The 18,162-nt window shown below is 41.3% G+C and overlaps 1 protein-coding gene across 27 annotated transcripts in view; it reads left to right on the top strand.

Annotated features, from left to right (window-relative positions):
* Positions 1-18,162, top strand: part of PHF14 (PHD finger protein 14) — a 416,918-nt gene that overhangs the window by 33,330 nt on the left and 365,426 nt on the right. For all 27 annotated transcript variants that reach the window (XR_012799268.1, XR_012799269.1, XR_012799271.1 and 24 more), the window contains one exon: positions 11,339-11,498. Coding sequence is in view for 22 of the 27 variants with exons in the window: in XM_075587256.1 (XP_075443371.1) it covers positions 11,339-11,498 (160 nt within the window). In the remaining 5 variants the exon portion in view is untranslated. The remainder of the gene's footprint in view (positions 1-11,338; positions 11,499-18,162) is intronic.

Below are 18,162 nucleotides of genomic sequence, written 5' to 3'. Positions count from 1 at the left end.
GTTTGCGTCCCGTATCATGGGGTACGCTCTGTAATGAAAAGGAATAAATAATTTTAGCGGTACAGTACAGTTTCCTAAACAACACTTTTACCTCCTGTGCTGTCCAGTACTAACCTCACACGTCCATATTTCCATCCAATGTTGCGTCTCATCTTCTTTATGCTGGTCTCGGATACAGCGAGATTGTGATTTTCCTGCAGAGTTTATTTGACCCTTAATGCACTCCTCTCATCATTCTCCTCACTTATTTTGTCCACCAGAAGAGTTGTCTCCCTACAATGTAAAGAAAAACATTCCGGTAAGTAAAAAAATTAGAGACAGTAGATCAAGAGGATACAATATATTGTTCTATTAATACAGTATGCAGCAATATAAAACTGTTGAAATATAAATATACAAAATATATATATATACTGTTGTAATATAAATATACAAATATATACACTGTTGTAATATAAATATACAAAATATATATACTGTTGTAATATAAATATACAAAATATATAAATTGTTGTAATATAAATATAAATATACAAAATATATATACTGTTGTAATATAAATATACAAAATATATACACTTGTAATATAAATATAAATATACAAAATATATACACTGTTGTAATATAAATATACGAAATATATACACTGTTGTAATATAAATATACAAAATATATATACTGTTGTAATATAAATATACGAAATATATACACTGTTGTAATATAAATATACAAAACATATATACTGTTGTAATATAAAACAAAAATATTAGATAGTACTGTAGATGTACAGTACATTTTTGGATCAAATTTTTTTTATCAAAGTTTTATAAATATAAATATACAAAATATATATACTGTTGTAATATAAATATACAAAATATATATACTGTACTGATATAAATATACAAAATATATATACTGTTGTAATATAAAACAAAAATATTAGTTCTGTAGATGTACAGTACAAATATACAAAATATATATACTGTTGTAATATAAATCAACAGAAATAACAAAAATATTAGATTTAAATTAAAATGAATTTTTTTTTAAGTTGTATAAATATACTTACGCGTTAGTTACCCTTGGTGCCCTTTTGCGGTCTCTGTTTTTTCCGTGTGCATGATAGCTCACGGTGGTTGCTGGCACAAGGATGCCAGAAGTAGCTAACCAGCGTTGGATAGCAGCAATTCGGTGTACATGTCCTTAATTCGCATGCTGAGCTCCTTGGAAATCTTGCTGCGAGTAGAAAGAAATACAAACACAAGAATGTATATTCGATGTTTTGTCTGTGTATTCAATGTACAGTGAATCCACAAAATGGATGGTGTATTCATACGGTAATGACTCACATTAGAGTACGCCCACTTTCAACACCTGTACCTGGTCGCCATGCATAAAAAGTTACACACTTTGCATAGCCCACCACTCGATGATCTTTATCTGAACTTGCCCTTGTCCAGATACTGCATTGTGCCACCTGCTTCCATGGAGCAACCCCGATTCTACGGACGCAGGAACCCACTCGCCTCTGCCGTCCCTGTCAAGTAGAAAAAGCGAAAGGCGGTTGCCGTTTCCATGCCAAGGCAAAAGCGACAGGTTAAGGCCAATAAAGAAAACCTTCTGCTGACCCCAAAGGCTAAGGGTTTTCATAGACGTCAGCCTTATTATGTCAAGAAGATATACGGTGATGTACTTTCGACGCAAAACGATTGGCAGCCAACCCATCGAACCCGCAGACCACTTCCTCACATACGCTTCGACGACTCTGCCGCCGCTGTCAAGGAAATCTTCAGCCCGTCTTCTCCACCCCTCATCCTTGACGCTGCCGCCGCCCTCACGGAAACCCACAGGCCATCTTCTCCAGTTCTATCCGACGACGCTGCCTCTGAAATCCATGGGTCACTTTCTCCTTTGCTCTTAGACGACTGCTTCTCGCCCGGAAATCCAAAGGTCACTTTCTCCATCCCTCTTTGACGACGCTGCCGCTTCTCCTCTACCGGATATCCACAGGTCACCTCCTCCACTCTTCTTCAACGTCGCTGGAGCGGGGGTGACATGGATGTGATTAATGGGACCTTCGACCCCCTTCCATCACCAAGCGCACCCCCTCCACCAGAAGATGTAGTGTACATGTATGCCGTTGAGGAGGACATGACAACCCCGTCAAGACCACGCCAGGAGACAACACGGCGACCAAGTCCGGAGGAAAGCTTCCTCCCAGACAACCTACCATCACCCGTCGCCTCAAGCACACCCGCTCCCAAAAGACCTACTTTCGCTCGCATCGATACGGTGCCCGACATCACCCTGTGCGATCTGCCACCGGCGCTCAGGGAGAAGTATAGGGTAAAGAGTGCTGGTGCACCCCACAAGTATGCCTTGTTACTTTTTAAGCACCATGTTCCCTACTCGTTCTACCGCGACTTGGCCTTCGACGTGAACTACGAAGCAAAATCGCGTTAAAAAGGCACTTCCTGCCAATTTAAGAAAGAACATTCAGGATGAAATGCAGCGCTTTTATCCAATTACAGATCCTGAAATGAAAGGCGTTCGAGACTGCATTAATGGCGTTTTGCGCCATGCAAGGAATCGGCCATGGACGGACAATGTGGAGGACTTTCTGTAAGACCATACTGTTGTGCTGAACTGTATTGCACTCTACATGATTTGACCTGCTGTACTTAAATAAAGGAGATGTTGTTGTGTGTTTTTTTTACTTGTATTTATACAGAAATGTTTTAACTTGCTGTCCACACACATAGGACCTGCACAATTCCAGTCCCTGAGGGCCGCAAACAGGCACGGTTTTCAAGGTTGTCCTGAAAACCTGCCCTGTTTGCTGCCCTCGAGGACTGTAGTGGTGCAGGTCTATCTGACCGTTTTGCACACCATCCCATTGTACTGTATATGTTTCTTTAATAAAGGAGATGTTTCGTTTGTATACTGTATTTTATGAATAAAGTTTTTTTTGTAATCACAGGTAAGACCATACTGTTGTGCTGAACTGTATTGTACTCTACATGTTTTGACCTGCTGTACTTAAATAAAGGAGATGTTGTTGTGTGTTTTTTTACTTGTATTTATACAGAAATGTTTTAACTTGCTGTCCACACACACAGGACCTGCACAATTCCAGTCCCTGGGGGTCGCAAACAGGCACGGTTTTCAAAGGTTACCCTGAAAACCCGCCCTGTTTGGTGCCCTCAAGGACTGTACTGGTGCAGACTGTTTTGCACACCAGTATATGTTTTGACTTGCCATTCTTTAATAAAGGGGATGTTGCGTTTTGCTTATTTTATGAATAAAGAATTTGTTTTTAAAACATGTGACTGTAAACCATACTGACTGACATAAATGTTTTCACAAATGTAGCAGTAAACCATACACCGTTGATGTTTTGAATTGCTGTGCACTTAAAATGTTTCTACATTGTACAGTATTTGTAAATAAATGTTTTTGTACTTACTCCACCAATAAAAGAACATGTTGATATGTTTTACATTGTTCCATTTGCTCCTTTGCTACTGTAACAAAATACAGTGTTTCTAGAATGTTGAGGCATACTGCACTGTATACTGTAGGCATGCTCAGTATAAGAGTATTTAAAAAAAAATAGAAGACACAAACTGTACTGTACTGTATGTACTGGCACTGTATACTGTAGAAGACACATAATGTATGTGATACATGTAGAATAAATGCATAGTTTTTATTTTTTTCGGGTTTATTACACAGTATACTGTACTGTATATAAAAAAGTATTGTACAGTATACTGTACGGCGGGAAAACATCAGCATACTGTTTCAGGTACAGTATTACAGTATTCTATCCTAATCAATAACTACGGCCGCTAAACTGTAGACTCCGGTACGTGGTTTTTTAAATCCGATTCAGCAGGCATTGTTACACAAAGCGATATACTCCATCAAAATCCCTCCATTAGCCGTTTTCTTTTCTGAGGAAAAACAAAAAGAAAGGTTTTACTGTAATGGTCAGCCCCCTAAAGAAGTTCCCAGCCAGTCCCACCAAAAATTTTCTCGGGGGGCGTCTCCTGTTCACATGCGCATGCGCCTTCCGTCGATGTAATGACACGCATACTGTATGTGTTTCAAGAAGGTTCCAATGCGCATGCGCCTAGCGTTCCACCAATACAGTAGTTCAGTATCTGCAGTACAGTACTGTAGAAGCCGCTCAGCCAATAATATTGCTTACAGGAGAATCGCTTGACTTTTGAATCGCACCGATATTGATACTGTATTGTCAAAATAAAAAAAAACACAGAAAATAATACGGCAACAATACTCACCATAGAATTTCCCATTCAGCTGGCGCCGGCGCCGGTCCACTGCCAGTCCAGCGTTCTTGATCATCCACGTCGATAGTTTGCAGCGGGACTAGTCCACCTGTAGTCAGCTGATGAGGCTGGAAATTGCTTAGGTACATGCAAGCTTGATCGAAACTGCACACGAAATCCGGCTCAGGCTCAGGGTTGTCACTGACGGCGGGACCGTCATTGGAAGCCGGTGCTGTTGCATTGCTTGGCAGCGACTGTCGTTTCTTAGTTGGTTTTAACACGACCCTTCGCCTTTTGCCGTCATCATGATCATAGATACAGGAAAAAGCCGGTGATACACACCAATATCCTCCAACAAATTGTGGCTCAATACGATAAAAACAGGGATCGCTACATAACCTTTTCCTTATTGCATGCTTCCACGTATGAGGAGCCGGCGAAAATTTGTAAACGTCATAGTTTTCGACAAAATACTGATAAATTTGAATAACTGTTGCCATCTTATCCTCTGTTGCATTAATCGCGGCCCATATCAAATACGCGTAACTTCTGTCAGGTTTTTGGAAAGCGGGCTGCACTTGAACACTCGTGGCGGGCGGGTCTCTGGAGAATACTGTAACCGAAACTGGTCTTTGTCTTTAATATGAAAAGCCTAAATTGATACATTTTTGCAACCTCTTCCTTCAGTCCCAAGGCCAAGTTACAATAGCACACTGGTATCTTTTTTAAACGAAACACCTGCAAGTCGACACATTACTGAAGCGCATGCGCATTACAATTCATGAATATCTGCCATCTGGCGGACACGCGAAGAATTGCAACCTATTAAATCCGAACCATTCTCAATAAACGCATCAACCGCGCATCAGCCGCGCATGACCGTGGCTGGGAACGCAAAATGAACGCGGCATGCTCCAGGTGAAGAGCGTCGCATTCCAGGAAAAAGCCAGGGAAAAACCGGCGATGTGTTAGACTCAGATGTGCCGTAGCAGAATTGAAACTGACTGATTTGATTTTCGAATTAAGGTGGGATACTTGCCGAATCTTGCATTTTTAAACATAAGTAAATGCTTCCCTTTCCTAATGGTCTTAAAAAAAGTATAGATATTAATAACATAATGCTTTTTTAACAGGATCCCTTCTGAGGTTGATAGACCTGTCTTCTATGCTAAGAACCTCTTTCTTAGTCTCTGATCTGTCACTTAGGATAAAGGTGTTTGTGCCAGAATCTTGTAGTTGGCATGTAATGGTGCAGAACCCCAGTTGTGATGTCAGTACCCCTGACATTGATTGTTGTGTGTCTGAAGGAAAATGTCTTGGACATACAGTATGAATATGACACAGTTCTTGGTAGTGCACTTGCAAGTGTGAGCCACCGGGCCAGATGTACTCAAGTCTGTTAACATTGCTTTGTGTTTGTCAAAATGTATTACTTTGTTTCACAGTGATTCATTTTTTGACCTAATGTAATAAGAATTATATATGCACTTGCAAAGTGTGATACACTTCTCATTTGCATATGCCAGAGAGTGATAATTATCTCCAAAGTGAAGATATCACAGAAATTGGAGTTTGGTAGGAAAGTAACTTTATTGTGTTTTAATTTTTTTTTCATTCTGCGAGTTGGGGGTCTCCTGAGAAAATGTTGCCTAAAACACCATTTAACACCAAGTCATAAAATCACTGGTGGGAGGGACAGGCCTCAATCACAGACCACATTCCAGGATGCACTGTTTTAAAGTAAAAACCCTTTCTTGCTTTTCATTGTAACACCGCCGGAAGAAGAGATCAGTGTATCTCGAAAGCGCCCTCAAATAAAAGCATTTCGTTGGCCACAGAACGGTCTTCAACACCCTGAGAAAGGTCCTGTTTGGGGATGAGGAGAGGGATGGGGAGAGAGAAAGAGATGGGGGGGGGGGGGGGAGAGAGAGAGAGAGATGGGGGGGAGAGAGATGGGGGGGAGAGAGAGAGAGCTGAAGTGAGATTTGACTCGCAAAGCGAGTGCTGTGCAGAAACTTTCATAGAAGCAAATGTGGTTGCAGCGTTTAGCAGGCTCCTGAACTCGAAGTGACACTCTTGCTGACGTCAGGCCGTGACCAAGTATTCTCACACTTGAGTATCGACCAATGGAGACGTTGGGAGAAGCTCCAGGGAGCTGTCTGAGGAGGCAGAGAACATCGACGCAATTAGAAACCGTAAGATCACAGGGTGCCAAGGACAAATTGAAGGCTTTAAAGAACTTCCGAGTGAGTGGAGTCATTTAGACCGTTTAAATCTTTTTTTTTTTTTTTTTTTTTTACAGTAATAAAACAATAGTGTGCTTTGTGAAGGTGATTTTATTTGGTATTTTTTATTATACAGATTATACATTTAGCTTTTATGGTGAAGGACCATACTATCAAGCTGCAGATCACCTCCCCCCCCCCCCCCAACACGATCCACTTTTACCTAGTTTTAGCAATTTTTGGACTAATTCATTCTACAGAGAGAACAACTTATTTTATCAAGTCTTTTTTTCTTTTTACTATAATTCCAAAAGTAACAGCAAAGCATGTGATTTCACAAAGCAGATACATAAAGGCAATTTATAAGGAGGAAAAAATAATATGAAATAGTCCAATTTGTACATTCATTTTTTATTTCCATTACTAAACGCTAATATTTCACAATTACTTTTTTGTCGTTTGTGTGGTTGAAATGAAAATAAATGTTTTTCAACTGCCTAGTAATACATGTTTCATCTGAGATCTTTGTTTACATTTCAAATTAAGTCATTTGTTTTCATTTTGTAAACATAACCATACAGCAAACTTAACCCAAACGAGTGATTTTTAAGATGGGGAGTGCGGGTGGGGGGGGGGGGGGCGGGGGGGGGGGAGGGTAGAAACAAGCACTGTGCAATTAAAAAAATAAATGATTGCACAAATACAATATATTGTGAAATGCTTAGTTTAAAAAAAAATGTTTGTGAAGCATCTGTATTTTGTTCACTGCACCTATGAAAACAAATATGTTTTATATAAGTATCTTGTGTGCACTCTCTTATTTTTTTTAATTTTCTTTTTAATAATATCACAAGTTTATGGAGCACAGTGATCTTTTTATCCAAAGACATCCAGCTACAAACCTTTGTGAAAAATCAATTCACTGCAAATTGAGGTTAAAATGTGTAAGATTTCTAATTAAATCGTTTTGTCCTCCGTTCCTTGTGTTTAAAACCCCCTCAAAAATAGAATTTACATTTGCTTATTTCCTAACATGTCAACTTTTTAATAATTACCTTTTGTTTTTGTTTTTTTGTTTTTTTACCCCCAGCAACTTTTCAATCTCTCTTTCTATGCTGAGATATTTGTGTTCATGAATTCCATAGCATTAACATCAAATGTACCTTTTACACACACAAAAAGTTTTCTAATTTCCAACTCAATATTGTGGATTTATATACCTCTTGAAAGGTTTCCAAAAACTTGATATGGCGGAAGGACACTGCCTCTTCAAAACCAGTTTACCGGAAACCAACTTTAAAGGTGTATTTTCCATTTCATTATGACAGTGGCATAGAGAAAAGGATGCGTGTTGCACACATTACCCCCTACATATGTTACAAGAAGATGTCGACACATAAGAAAAATTAGTATATCGTAGGTGCTATGAAAATGGAGGGCCCCTCATACTTCCAATCAAAACATAATAAAACAAGAAATGTTCATGAACACATACAGCCTATGCATTTTAAAGGAGCAATCCAGGCGTTGTGTATTTAAAAAAAAATTAAATACAGGTTTGAAGCAGGGGATCTATGGAGCTGAACCCCATTAGTTTCTGCTCCGGGGTACCCCCACTTTCAGAGATACTTACCTGTGAAGGGGATGCTTGTATCGCCCCGGTCACATAGGCCAATAGGAAGCCGCACCAGATGACATCACAGCTTCCTATTGGCCTGCAGGGCCCGGGAGCTTGGAAGTATATATATATATATATATATACATACATATAGCAAACCCTGGAGTGGCTCCCGTCACCCAATACAGAGGGGAAGTACCTCCGGAAGCAGGGGGTCCCTAGAGCTGAAATTAATGGGGTTCTGCTCCTGAGACCCCTGCGGCAATTCTCTATTAAAAAAAGAATGAAAACAACTCCATTGCCTCTTTAAAGAGCTTGTTTAAAAACATTTTTTTACAGCTTATTTATAGCATATCATATATAGAAATCATCCTTTCAATTTGATTGGCCACACACTCACAAACGTGAAGACATCACGACAGCTGTTTTCCCAGGCAATCTTACTGGGGGCATGTTATGCGAACAGGTCTTTAGTGGAGTCCATTATGTTTTGGGTCAATTCTGTAACCTTTCTTCAAATGGGGAAATGCATGAGATGTTCTGGATTTAATTGATGAACTGTTTAAATAACATACAGAAGCATATTTACTAAGGTCATATAGGATTTTTTTGTTTTGTGTGCGCACATGTTGGTGCTAAAAAGTAGAAGAAACTTTAAAAAAAACGAGTGTGCTTCTATGTACGAAGGCTTCATACATGATGCATAATTTATTGCTTGAAAGAATTTTATTATTTATTTATTTGTTTGTTTATAAAATATTTTACCAGGAAGTAATACATTGAGAGTTACCTCTCGTTTTCAAGTATGTTTTGACGCCTTGAGTCATGTTGAATACCTGATTGATACATTTTGTTAACTTATATAATTAAACGTTGGTGCTACTTCAAATTCTTTTTTGGTTGATGCATAGCAATTTCGTTCTGCCCTAACACTACTCTATTAACCTACATTTTAGAGTTAACACCAAGTTGAACTTGGCAGACGATTTTTGACTTGCTGTCTATTTTTCTTTGAATTACAGAGACATTATTTTTTTTTAGTACAGACCATTAACATCTGTTCTTTTAGTGCAGTACGTTTTGAAGCACACAAAAAAAAATAGATTTGTGACGCTGAGAAATGTCATAATCTTAAACGAGCGCACACTAGCGCAATTGAAAACCAGAGCGGACCAAAATATATAAAACTTAGGAGCCAGACAGAATTTTCAGGAGCCAGAAGTTTGTTGAGTGGAGGCGGAGGGTGGATGTTTAAGGGGTTTGTTGAGCAAGGGGGAGGGAGTTTCTCAGGGGCAAGACCGTGGCAGACACGCAGTGACAGCGGTTAAGAAGTATGCCCAGGGTGGGGAAGGGGTTAAGATGTAGTCCTGGTGTACAATTCTTAGGCTGAGATAATAGTGGCTGTGACTGGTGCCAAAACAAATACCTGGAGTCCATCGCATGTGCCCGACCACGACTGTGCAGGTCCAAAGACCAGGAGACCAAATTTTGAGGCTACAAAAGATTGTTTTGAGAAGCGACGGCCACGTGACATCAGCGTCACGTGAAGCGGTTCAGCCAATAATGGCGAACTGCTTGCGTGACGTCACTGGCCACGCCTCCTGCCCTCTCCTGCACCTACAGTGCAGGCTTCGCGTGCGAGCGAAGTTACACGCACACCCTGCAGCCCCCCACTATAATCTCGGCCTAACTACGTACCCAGCTATGTACCTAACTACGTAGGTTCCGCTGATACTTGATCCTCAGAATTGATATCACAGTCCAAGCAGAATTCTGGAAGCTATTGCTTCCTCTTTAGAAGCATTTGGTGAAGATTGTTTTTTATTTAACTCATGACTGCAGCTACTTACTTGAATTGTACAAAGTTGAATGTATCACATGTTCTGGGCCATTTATGTTATGTCCTAATGTTTAACCTACCTCCTGCAGAGTGAAAAAAGCGACAAAAAAGGCAGGGTTGCAGACCTGTTTAAGACATGTGAATGTGCTCACAAATGATATTCTTTATTGGCTATATGCTAAACGGTGGAAGTTTTTTGTCACCTTTTTCACCCACCATAACTTAAAATGTATATGGTAAACCTACTCAGCCTAGAAATATTTCAAGGCAAGTATAAACCAACCTCACACTGATGATACCCATCAAGGTTGAAACATGTCTGTGAGTGGTTTGTACTTACTTTGCTAGTCCCATGCTGTGTTTAAAAGCTGTGTGAACAGTGATACCTCCACTTAAATGGGCTCCATGTGAATGGATATTCCAGGCAAAAGGTGACACGTGTGCTCATTTGCATGTCATTTCCCAGAATCCCATGCTGCGGTGGGAGCACTGTATGCTTGGTGATAATGGTTGAAAAGCAGGGTTGCAGACCTGTCTAAGTCATGTGAATGTGCTCACAAGTGATATTCTTTATTGGCTATATACATATATATTTTATAAAAAGAAAAAGACGCTCGTAATTCTGTGCGAAATGTATTCTCATTAATAGTAGTTTTAAGAAAGCACACTCACAAGTGTAGCTAGAACAAAAGCATGTAGAGTCAGTCAATCTCATAAGAGTTGATACTCATCTGGAACAACTTGTGCCTCCGCCAGGAATCACCATGGAACCTCAGCAACCAGAAACAAATGTCCTTGATATGAACTCCTCCAGAATAACAAGAAGGCAATGGATAGTACTTGCAACAAATACTATTAGTTCATGTCCCGTTTAGCCACAGTTGCTGTTAGAAAGTAGCAGTGTCTCGATACACAGATCACTCGTGGCGACGGGGTGATGTCATACGTCCCAGCATGCACTTCCCTACGCATTTCGTCAGTTCACGTGACTTCGTCAGAATCCCTGCCGAAGTCACGTGCAGTGATGAAACGCGTAGGGAAGTGTATCAAGTATAAAAATACACACTTACCTTGGGTCAGGGTCCACTGGCTAGGGGGCGGGAGGGGGCGTGGCCGGCGCTTCACATTTTCCCTGACCGGTGGCCAGGCGCTGCTGCTGGTCGAGGCCGGTCCCCGGCTCTCAGCTGCCTGCATGAGCGCTGTCCCACATCGCCAAGCTCCAAATTCTCTTCTATCTAATGCATTCTATTGCCCTCCTCCTCTTTGCAATTTGTATTGGACAAATAAATCACAGGGGGGGGTTTAAAAAAAGTGTAATTAAAATAGTCAACAATCTTTATTTTAAATTTTTTTATAGGTTGCTACGGTGTGGATGGAGAAAGTGACTCTATCATGAGCTCGGCTTCAGAAAATTCCACTGAACCGTGGTTTTGCGATGCTTGTAAGTGTGGGGTCTCTCCCAGCTGTGAACTTTGCCCTAACCAGGATGGAATTTTTAAAGAGACTGATGCTGGAAGGTAAAATATGTTTAAACTGTGTTTTCATTGGAGAGCAAAAATCGCCTTTACTTAAAATATGTGTAGCCCCCTTTTCCCCGTGGCTAAGGGACTATGCGTGCTGGGCATTACCTGCGTGGCTCACAGGAGGCCTAAACCTCCGCCGCTGGAAGCCTTGAGTTGTCTCGTTTCTCGTGTGACAGCGCCTCCACCTGAGAGGAACCAATATAACCAGTAAATACACACACAGGGTATATAACAAGGGTGTTTAGTAATCACATATACTAAAATACAATATAACCGTACCACAGTACAACACAATAATACGATAGGGTGTATATATATATATATATATATATATATATATATATATATATATATATACACAGTGTTCGACAAACCTATACATTTGCTCGCCCCGGGCGAGTGGATTTAAACCCCGGGCGAGTAAATATTGGCCCAAGCAGCACACGTTTGGTACTAGGTGGCGAGTAGATTTTTTGGTGATTTGTCAACCACTGTGTGTATGTGTGTGTGTGTGTGTGTGTGTGTGTGTGTGTGTGTGTGTGTGTGTGTGTGTGTGTATATATATATATATATATATATATCCCCAAAGTACTTAGGATGCCGGGGCACCAATATCCCTTATGTCCTTCCCCTACGTCAATCCCACCCATGTGTAGAGAGTAGCGCTACACCCAAATGTGGACCGTTGGTGCAAGTTTACCTCTCTGGGCATTCCTGTACCCAGGTACCGCTGACTTTAAACAGAAGGATCCATCTGATCCCAAGACGTGAGGCCTCTAAGAATCTTTCCGGTCCGCGTGCATCCAATCCACCGCGTGGGGTGAACTCCTGCTGGAGGGTCTCACTGTTAGTCTCTGATATATATATGCCACAGGCCAAGTACACCACGTGGCTTCGCTTTCTGATGCTGCACCTGTCAATATAAGCTAAGAGTATTGCCCCTATCTGGGGCCTTCCCTATAGCACCACAAGCTGACAGGGTCGGGGGCCTTGCTGGGATCTGGGGGGTATCTGGCCTAGTCTGGGAGCCACTTGCACCCAGACACTACCTACTCCCTTGCAGTCCCTGCTCCGACTGAAGCATGGTGCCAAGCGTGCCAAATGTACCTTCTGTCCTGCCGTGAATCTATCAGCCCTATTGGCTCTTGCTTCCCATGTATGGGGCTGCTGGGACTTGTAGTCCCTTGCAGAGCCTTTGTAATGGCCGCCGCAACTAACAGTGCACTGCGCATGTGCGAGGACCATACTACGCATGCGTGAAAAGCAAGATGGCCACCGCCTACGCTCCACAGTACCGGAGAGGCGCCTTGCCGGGCCTGACTGCAGTTCTGGTGGCACCCGGATACCTCGGCAGTAGCCTCTCCTCCTCCCGCATCGGAGGTAAGAGGGGACCCGGCTCCATATACTTTTCCTAAATATGGGTGTAGCCATGTCTGGTTTTGGCTACTCCCCTGCCTAGTATGTAAGTCCAAGTATCAGTGCAGGCAGTGTTAGGCACAATCCGGGGTTTCCCCTGCAGTGAGCAGCTCCCTTGAGTGACAGGTGGGGGCCGGGACAAGGCCTGTGTTCTACCCAATCCTAGGCTCAGACCTTGGACCCTCCCCCAGGGTACTTAAGGGATAGCACGTCCTAAATTTAGCCAGTGTTGTCTCTTCCCTGAGAGAGACTGATCCCACGGAAGAATGTACGCTGGGCTCTGGCCACCTTCCATCACTTTCCTTAGGGGAGTGGGAGTGAGGACTATACCCCTCATCCCATCACTGGGTGAGGGAATAGCATAGGACCGTCTCTGGAGGCCTTAAACCCCAGAGTTTGAGTCCATGGACCATCTGAAAGCTAGAGGCCAAGTGTATGCAGTGGAAGCTGACTGTATGCTGTGAGTTAAAGAATAAAAAGTGTTCCAGTTTATAAAATATACTCCTGCCTCTGAGTGCAATCTATCGGGGAGTATCGGAGAGTACTCCTGCAGGGATTGCCTCCGGCACTCCTGGAGCCTGCAGGGGATCATGCGCTGAATCACCCAGAGAAGGACTAAACATCACCCCAAAAGCCTGTCCTGACTTCCCCATACCACTGGCGGAAAGCTCCGAATCCTGCGAACCAGCCGGTAACCAGCACTATACACCCTGTAATAGGCAGATCTCCCAGAAGGTGGGGGAAACATTGTTACATGGGGAATAAAATGACTGAGCTTTTTGGGACCTAGGTTAGTCAGATAAGAGAATAGTCTGCCACCTTAGGCTGCGCTTATAGTGCTGGCGACGCGACGTCGCTCGAAAACAAATGCATTGTCGCAGTCGCAAGCGCTTATTGTGGGAGCGGCGCTGGCGGCGCAAATTTTTGAAGCCGGTCAAATTTGATTTTTCATAGGCTGTCGCCACATGTGACAGCCTCTGAACCAATCAAAGACCTGGTCGCCGGAAAGCGAATTACAACTTTCGCTAGCGGAGATGAGTGAAGTCACCGGTCGCGTCGCCATCGCCGGCACTATAAACTCCGCCTAAGTCAACAAAATCAACAATTACAGATCATTACATGTCTGAGAAGAGATTTTGAATGTTTGTGGTTGCCTTTGAGAAAACCTTAACTGTTCCAAAAATATGCAGCAACATTATTATGTGTGGATATATGCTGGATTGTATTGAAACGAGTAAGATGTTTAGGTTGTTTTCCCCTTGGGAGTTCTTGAAGATTAGTGCTAGAGATGTATGCCTAGGATCATTTGAGGGCTCCCTGTGTTATGTGGTGGCAGTAAAGATTCAAACCATTGCCCAGGGATGAAGGGCAAATAATTCTTGGTATCTTTGATACCTTTTTGTACAGTATAGTCCTCTCATGTGGAATTAGTCTATGACTTCAACCTAGCAGGAGCTGTGAAATACACATTTGTCAGATTCTAAAACATTGACTAACCTGGGTGTTTATATGTTACATGGGTTTAACCCAGAATAAGTAGTTGGTGTGCTTGTTTCATCTTAATGCAACGGTGCTTCCCCCACCCTCTGGGAGATTCTGCAATTACTACGTATGTGGTGCATTATACCTGCTGGTAACAGGAGGGCTGTGCTGTCTGCTGATGGTAGTGGGCACACAGGATCAGGTTTCTGGGGTACATTACCCACGTGGTTCTCTAGCAGTGCAGCGCCTCCATCTGCTGTAGGCTCTAGGTAGGTGGAGATGATCTCCTACAGTAGAACTTTCACCTCTCCTCCCAGTAAGATCACACACTAGGCGGGTAGTATAACAGCAGGAACGGTTTATTCTCTCACTCTGTGCAGCACAATACACGGCAGGGTTCTGCCCAATACAGCAACTGTCAGCTTCTCACTGAAGGATGGTGCCTGGAACTTCATTAGAGGCCAAGGGCACCCACAGCAGTCCCAGCTCTTACCTGCCCTTGTAGCAGGAGCAGAGGTATGGTACGCACTCACTCTCCCCCGAGGGGAAGAGGACCAGAGAAAGCCCAATAGTCAGGCTCTTGGCTGTGTGACCTGCCCCTTTCAAGTGGGTAGAGTCACTGCTAAATATGTGGTGGCGCTGACCTTAAGTACAGCTAATAGGAGGGCACCAGGTCTGTCCCATGATTGGACATGCTCAGGCATGATGTCACTGCCTCCCACTGTCAATCAAGTGCAGCTCCAGTGAGTGTGGAAAAACCATATTGACTACTGGCAGCCTGATTCTAGCAGGGCTTACTGCCATGAGTAGGGCCGATTAGTAGCCAAAGGTGGCATGGCTACATTAACAATAGAAACCCTTTAACACAAATACTCCCGAATGGATGAATGCTTGTAATTATGAACTGGATTGTATTTTCCTTTCCCTCTTGCATATTTTCCTACACGCACACACACTTTTTTTTTTTTGTCATTGTATTTATAATATATCCCCTGTCTTGTACTACTCTACAAGGTACTTTTGCATTGTTGTTTAGATTGGGAATCTTGGTTGTGTCCATACAGTTTACTGTAACTGTATTTATAAATATTGTACAAAGGAAAACAAAAAACCCAATGCAATATTTAATCATTGCATTTTAACATAAGGAAAATGTATCTGATTACATTAAATGCAGCCCTAATCCTTTTTTAATTAAAAGCTTAGTATATGTTTGATCTATTGATATAAAACAAAGGGTATAACATAAGTAGCAGAGGATTTTCTATGTATTTCATTAACCCCCTATCTACCTTCACTGTCTTAATAGGAAAAAATCCTTTTTTTTGTGTGCAGTAGATAACATTTTATAGCGTCTAATTTTAGTTTGAGTTTGTTAATTTTACAGGCCTTGTAACGGAAAGATATAGGTGTTTTTTCATACATATACGTAGCAATTGGAATCAGATTCTTAATTTCATGCTTGTTTTCCCTGCATAGAACAAATCAGGATTGGGTTGTCATTCCTCAGAAGAAAGATCTTCTATTGCATTTATCATTTTGATGGCACACTCTTATCTTCTAATTTTCTTTATAGTATGGTTGCCAAGTCAGGTACTATATATTGAAAGTGTGATCTCAGTAGATTTATATAGGAACAAAGTTCTTCTCATCTCCCTTCTATCTATACTAGTTTTTATTGGTATTTGGTATCACTTTCAACGGCTTAATGTTAATTACCAATGCATGTGCTTATGTTCCGTTATTTACACTCCTCACTCCAGTACAGAACTGTATATCTTTACATTTAAACATATTTATAATAATTTGTTTTGACGAATGTTGCAGAGAAAACTGTGCCCAAAAATACAGTTTATAGTTATTAATGCAGATAGAAAGTGACTTGATGAACATAAATGGGTTCTGGTCTAAAGCCAAGTCTTCCTGCAGTGGAAATAAATATTATACAGGCATACCCCGGTTTAAGGACACTCACTTTAAATACACTCACAAGTAAGGACATATCGCCCAATATGCAAATGGAAGCTCACGCATGCGCCTGTCAGCACGTCCTGAACAGCAATACCGGCTCCCTACCTGTACCGAAGCTGTGCGCAAGCGGGGAGAATATAGAGCCTGTTACAAATGCGTTATCTGCGTTATTTACATCAGTTATGCACGGAAATGACTATTACATTACATGCATCAATAAGTGGAAAGAAGGGAGTGCTTCACTTTTAAGTACATTTTCGCTTTACATACATGCTCTGGTCCCATTGCGTACGTTAATGCGGGGTATGCCTGTAATCCTAAGAAGGCTGGAAAAATTAGTTGTTGGGATGAGTGAAGAACCTCATCTGAAGCAGAGCTGTCAATCACACCTCTGCTTGCTGAAGTTGTTCCCCACAATGCCTTGTATAACATTAAAAGGCCGCTGTGTAAAAAAAAAAAAATTTTGGCGCAGTATATTTTAATAAATGTAAGTATGCCTTTAAACATGTGTTAAAATGAAGTTCTTAGCACAATTATCAATAAACTGCGCTTATTAGATGTTCAACGTACTTTTACAGTTTATGGGATCATAATTCTTGTGAAATACCATGGTTCACGCCTGTGCAGTGAATTTTATCCTGTTTGTCTAATATTTTGCTGTCTAATTTAACATCTGTCATCATAGCTGTAAGTAAAATGGATGGTAATGTAACAGGAAGGATTCTTCTTCTTTGATTACCCAATTTGTCTTAATTACAAGGTTTTGGAACCTGTGCAGCTAAACAAATGAATAGGAAACATTAAGGGCTGGTTTGGAAACAGCTGAAAATGCATCTCCCCTAAAATAGGAATGGACTACCTTTTCTGTTTTTCCTTTTAAAAAAAAAAGGATTTGGACTGCAGTTACTGCTATGGTAGTTGAAAATGTAAAACACTTGTGTTTGAAAACAGCAGCTTTAAATCTGTAGTATGAGCATGACATGTACAAAACCATTTTAAGAAGGTCACTATGAAGGAAGCAGCCAGCTGTTGGGTTTATCATAGATAAACTCCTAGAGAGTGCAGCAGCATTTAATACACCAGTGGAGCATGAAAAAAAATGTGCAAATTAAATTGAGAAGCAGCTGCTTGTTGAAGATGTGTATCTTTATGTTGAACTCTGCAGGATGCGTTCTAGAGGTTGTATTAACCTCATGTTATACATCTCAAAAGCAAACTCCTTGCCCAAATTTTATTTTTTAAGGGACATTACTTTAATGTCGGTAACTATTTTTTCTATTGCTTTTTCTTGTAGCTATTTGTTACACTATATGATGCAACTAAACCAATTGTGCAGAACATGGCAAGAAAATGACATTACTATTAGAAAATCTTTATCTGGATGACCAGAACATCCTGTGTTGTAATCACAGATTTAAGAGCAGTGCGTTTTTCAGCTTTATTAAAAAAATAAATGCAATTTTTAGTAAGGGTTTACTTTTGGGGAATAGATGAACTACAAAAGATCAAAAGTAGTCAATGTTTGAGGTTGTTGAATTACACAGTGCAAATACAGGTTTTAAATTTATAGGCCATTTCCTATTTTTCAGTTGAATACTTTTTACACAAACTGTTATCTTGTCTTTTGAGGTAAAGTAAAAACACTCACTTTAATGCAAAAGCTAACCTGGTTAAAAAAAAAGAAATCTGTGTAACCCTGTCCCCTCTGGTACCCCGGTTCTACTGCACGTCCCCCCCTCTGGTGGCTGCAGGTATAGTCGCTGGTGTGGTGAGGTTGATGCGGGCGAGC

Source organism: Ascaphus truei, chromosome 2 (assembly GCF_040206685.1).
Source record: "Ascaphus truei isolate aAscTru1 chromosome 2, aAscTru1.hap1, whole genome shotgun sequence".
NCBI classification, from domain to species: Eukaryota; Metazoa; Chordata; class Amphibia; order Anura; family Ascaphidae; genus Ascaphus; species Ascaphus truei.
This window is presented reverse-complemented; position numbering and strand designations above follow the sequence as displayed.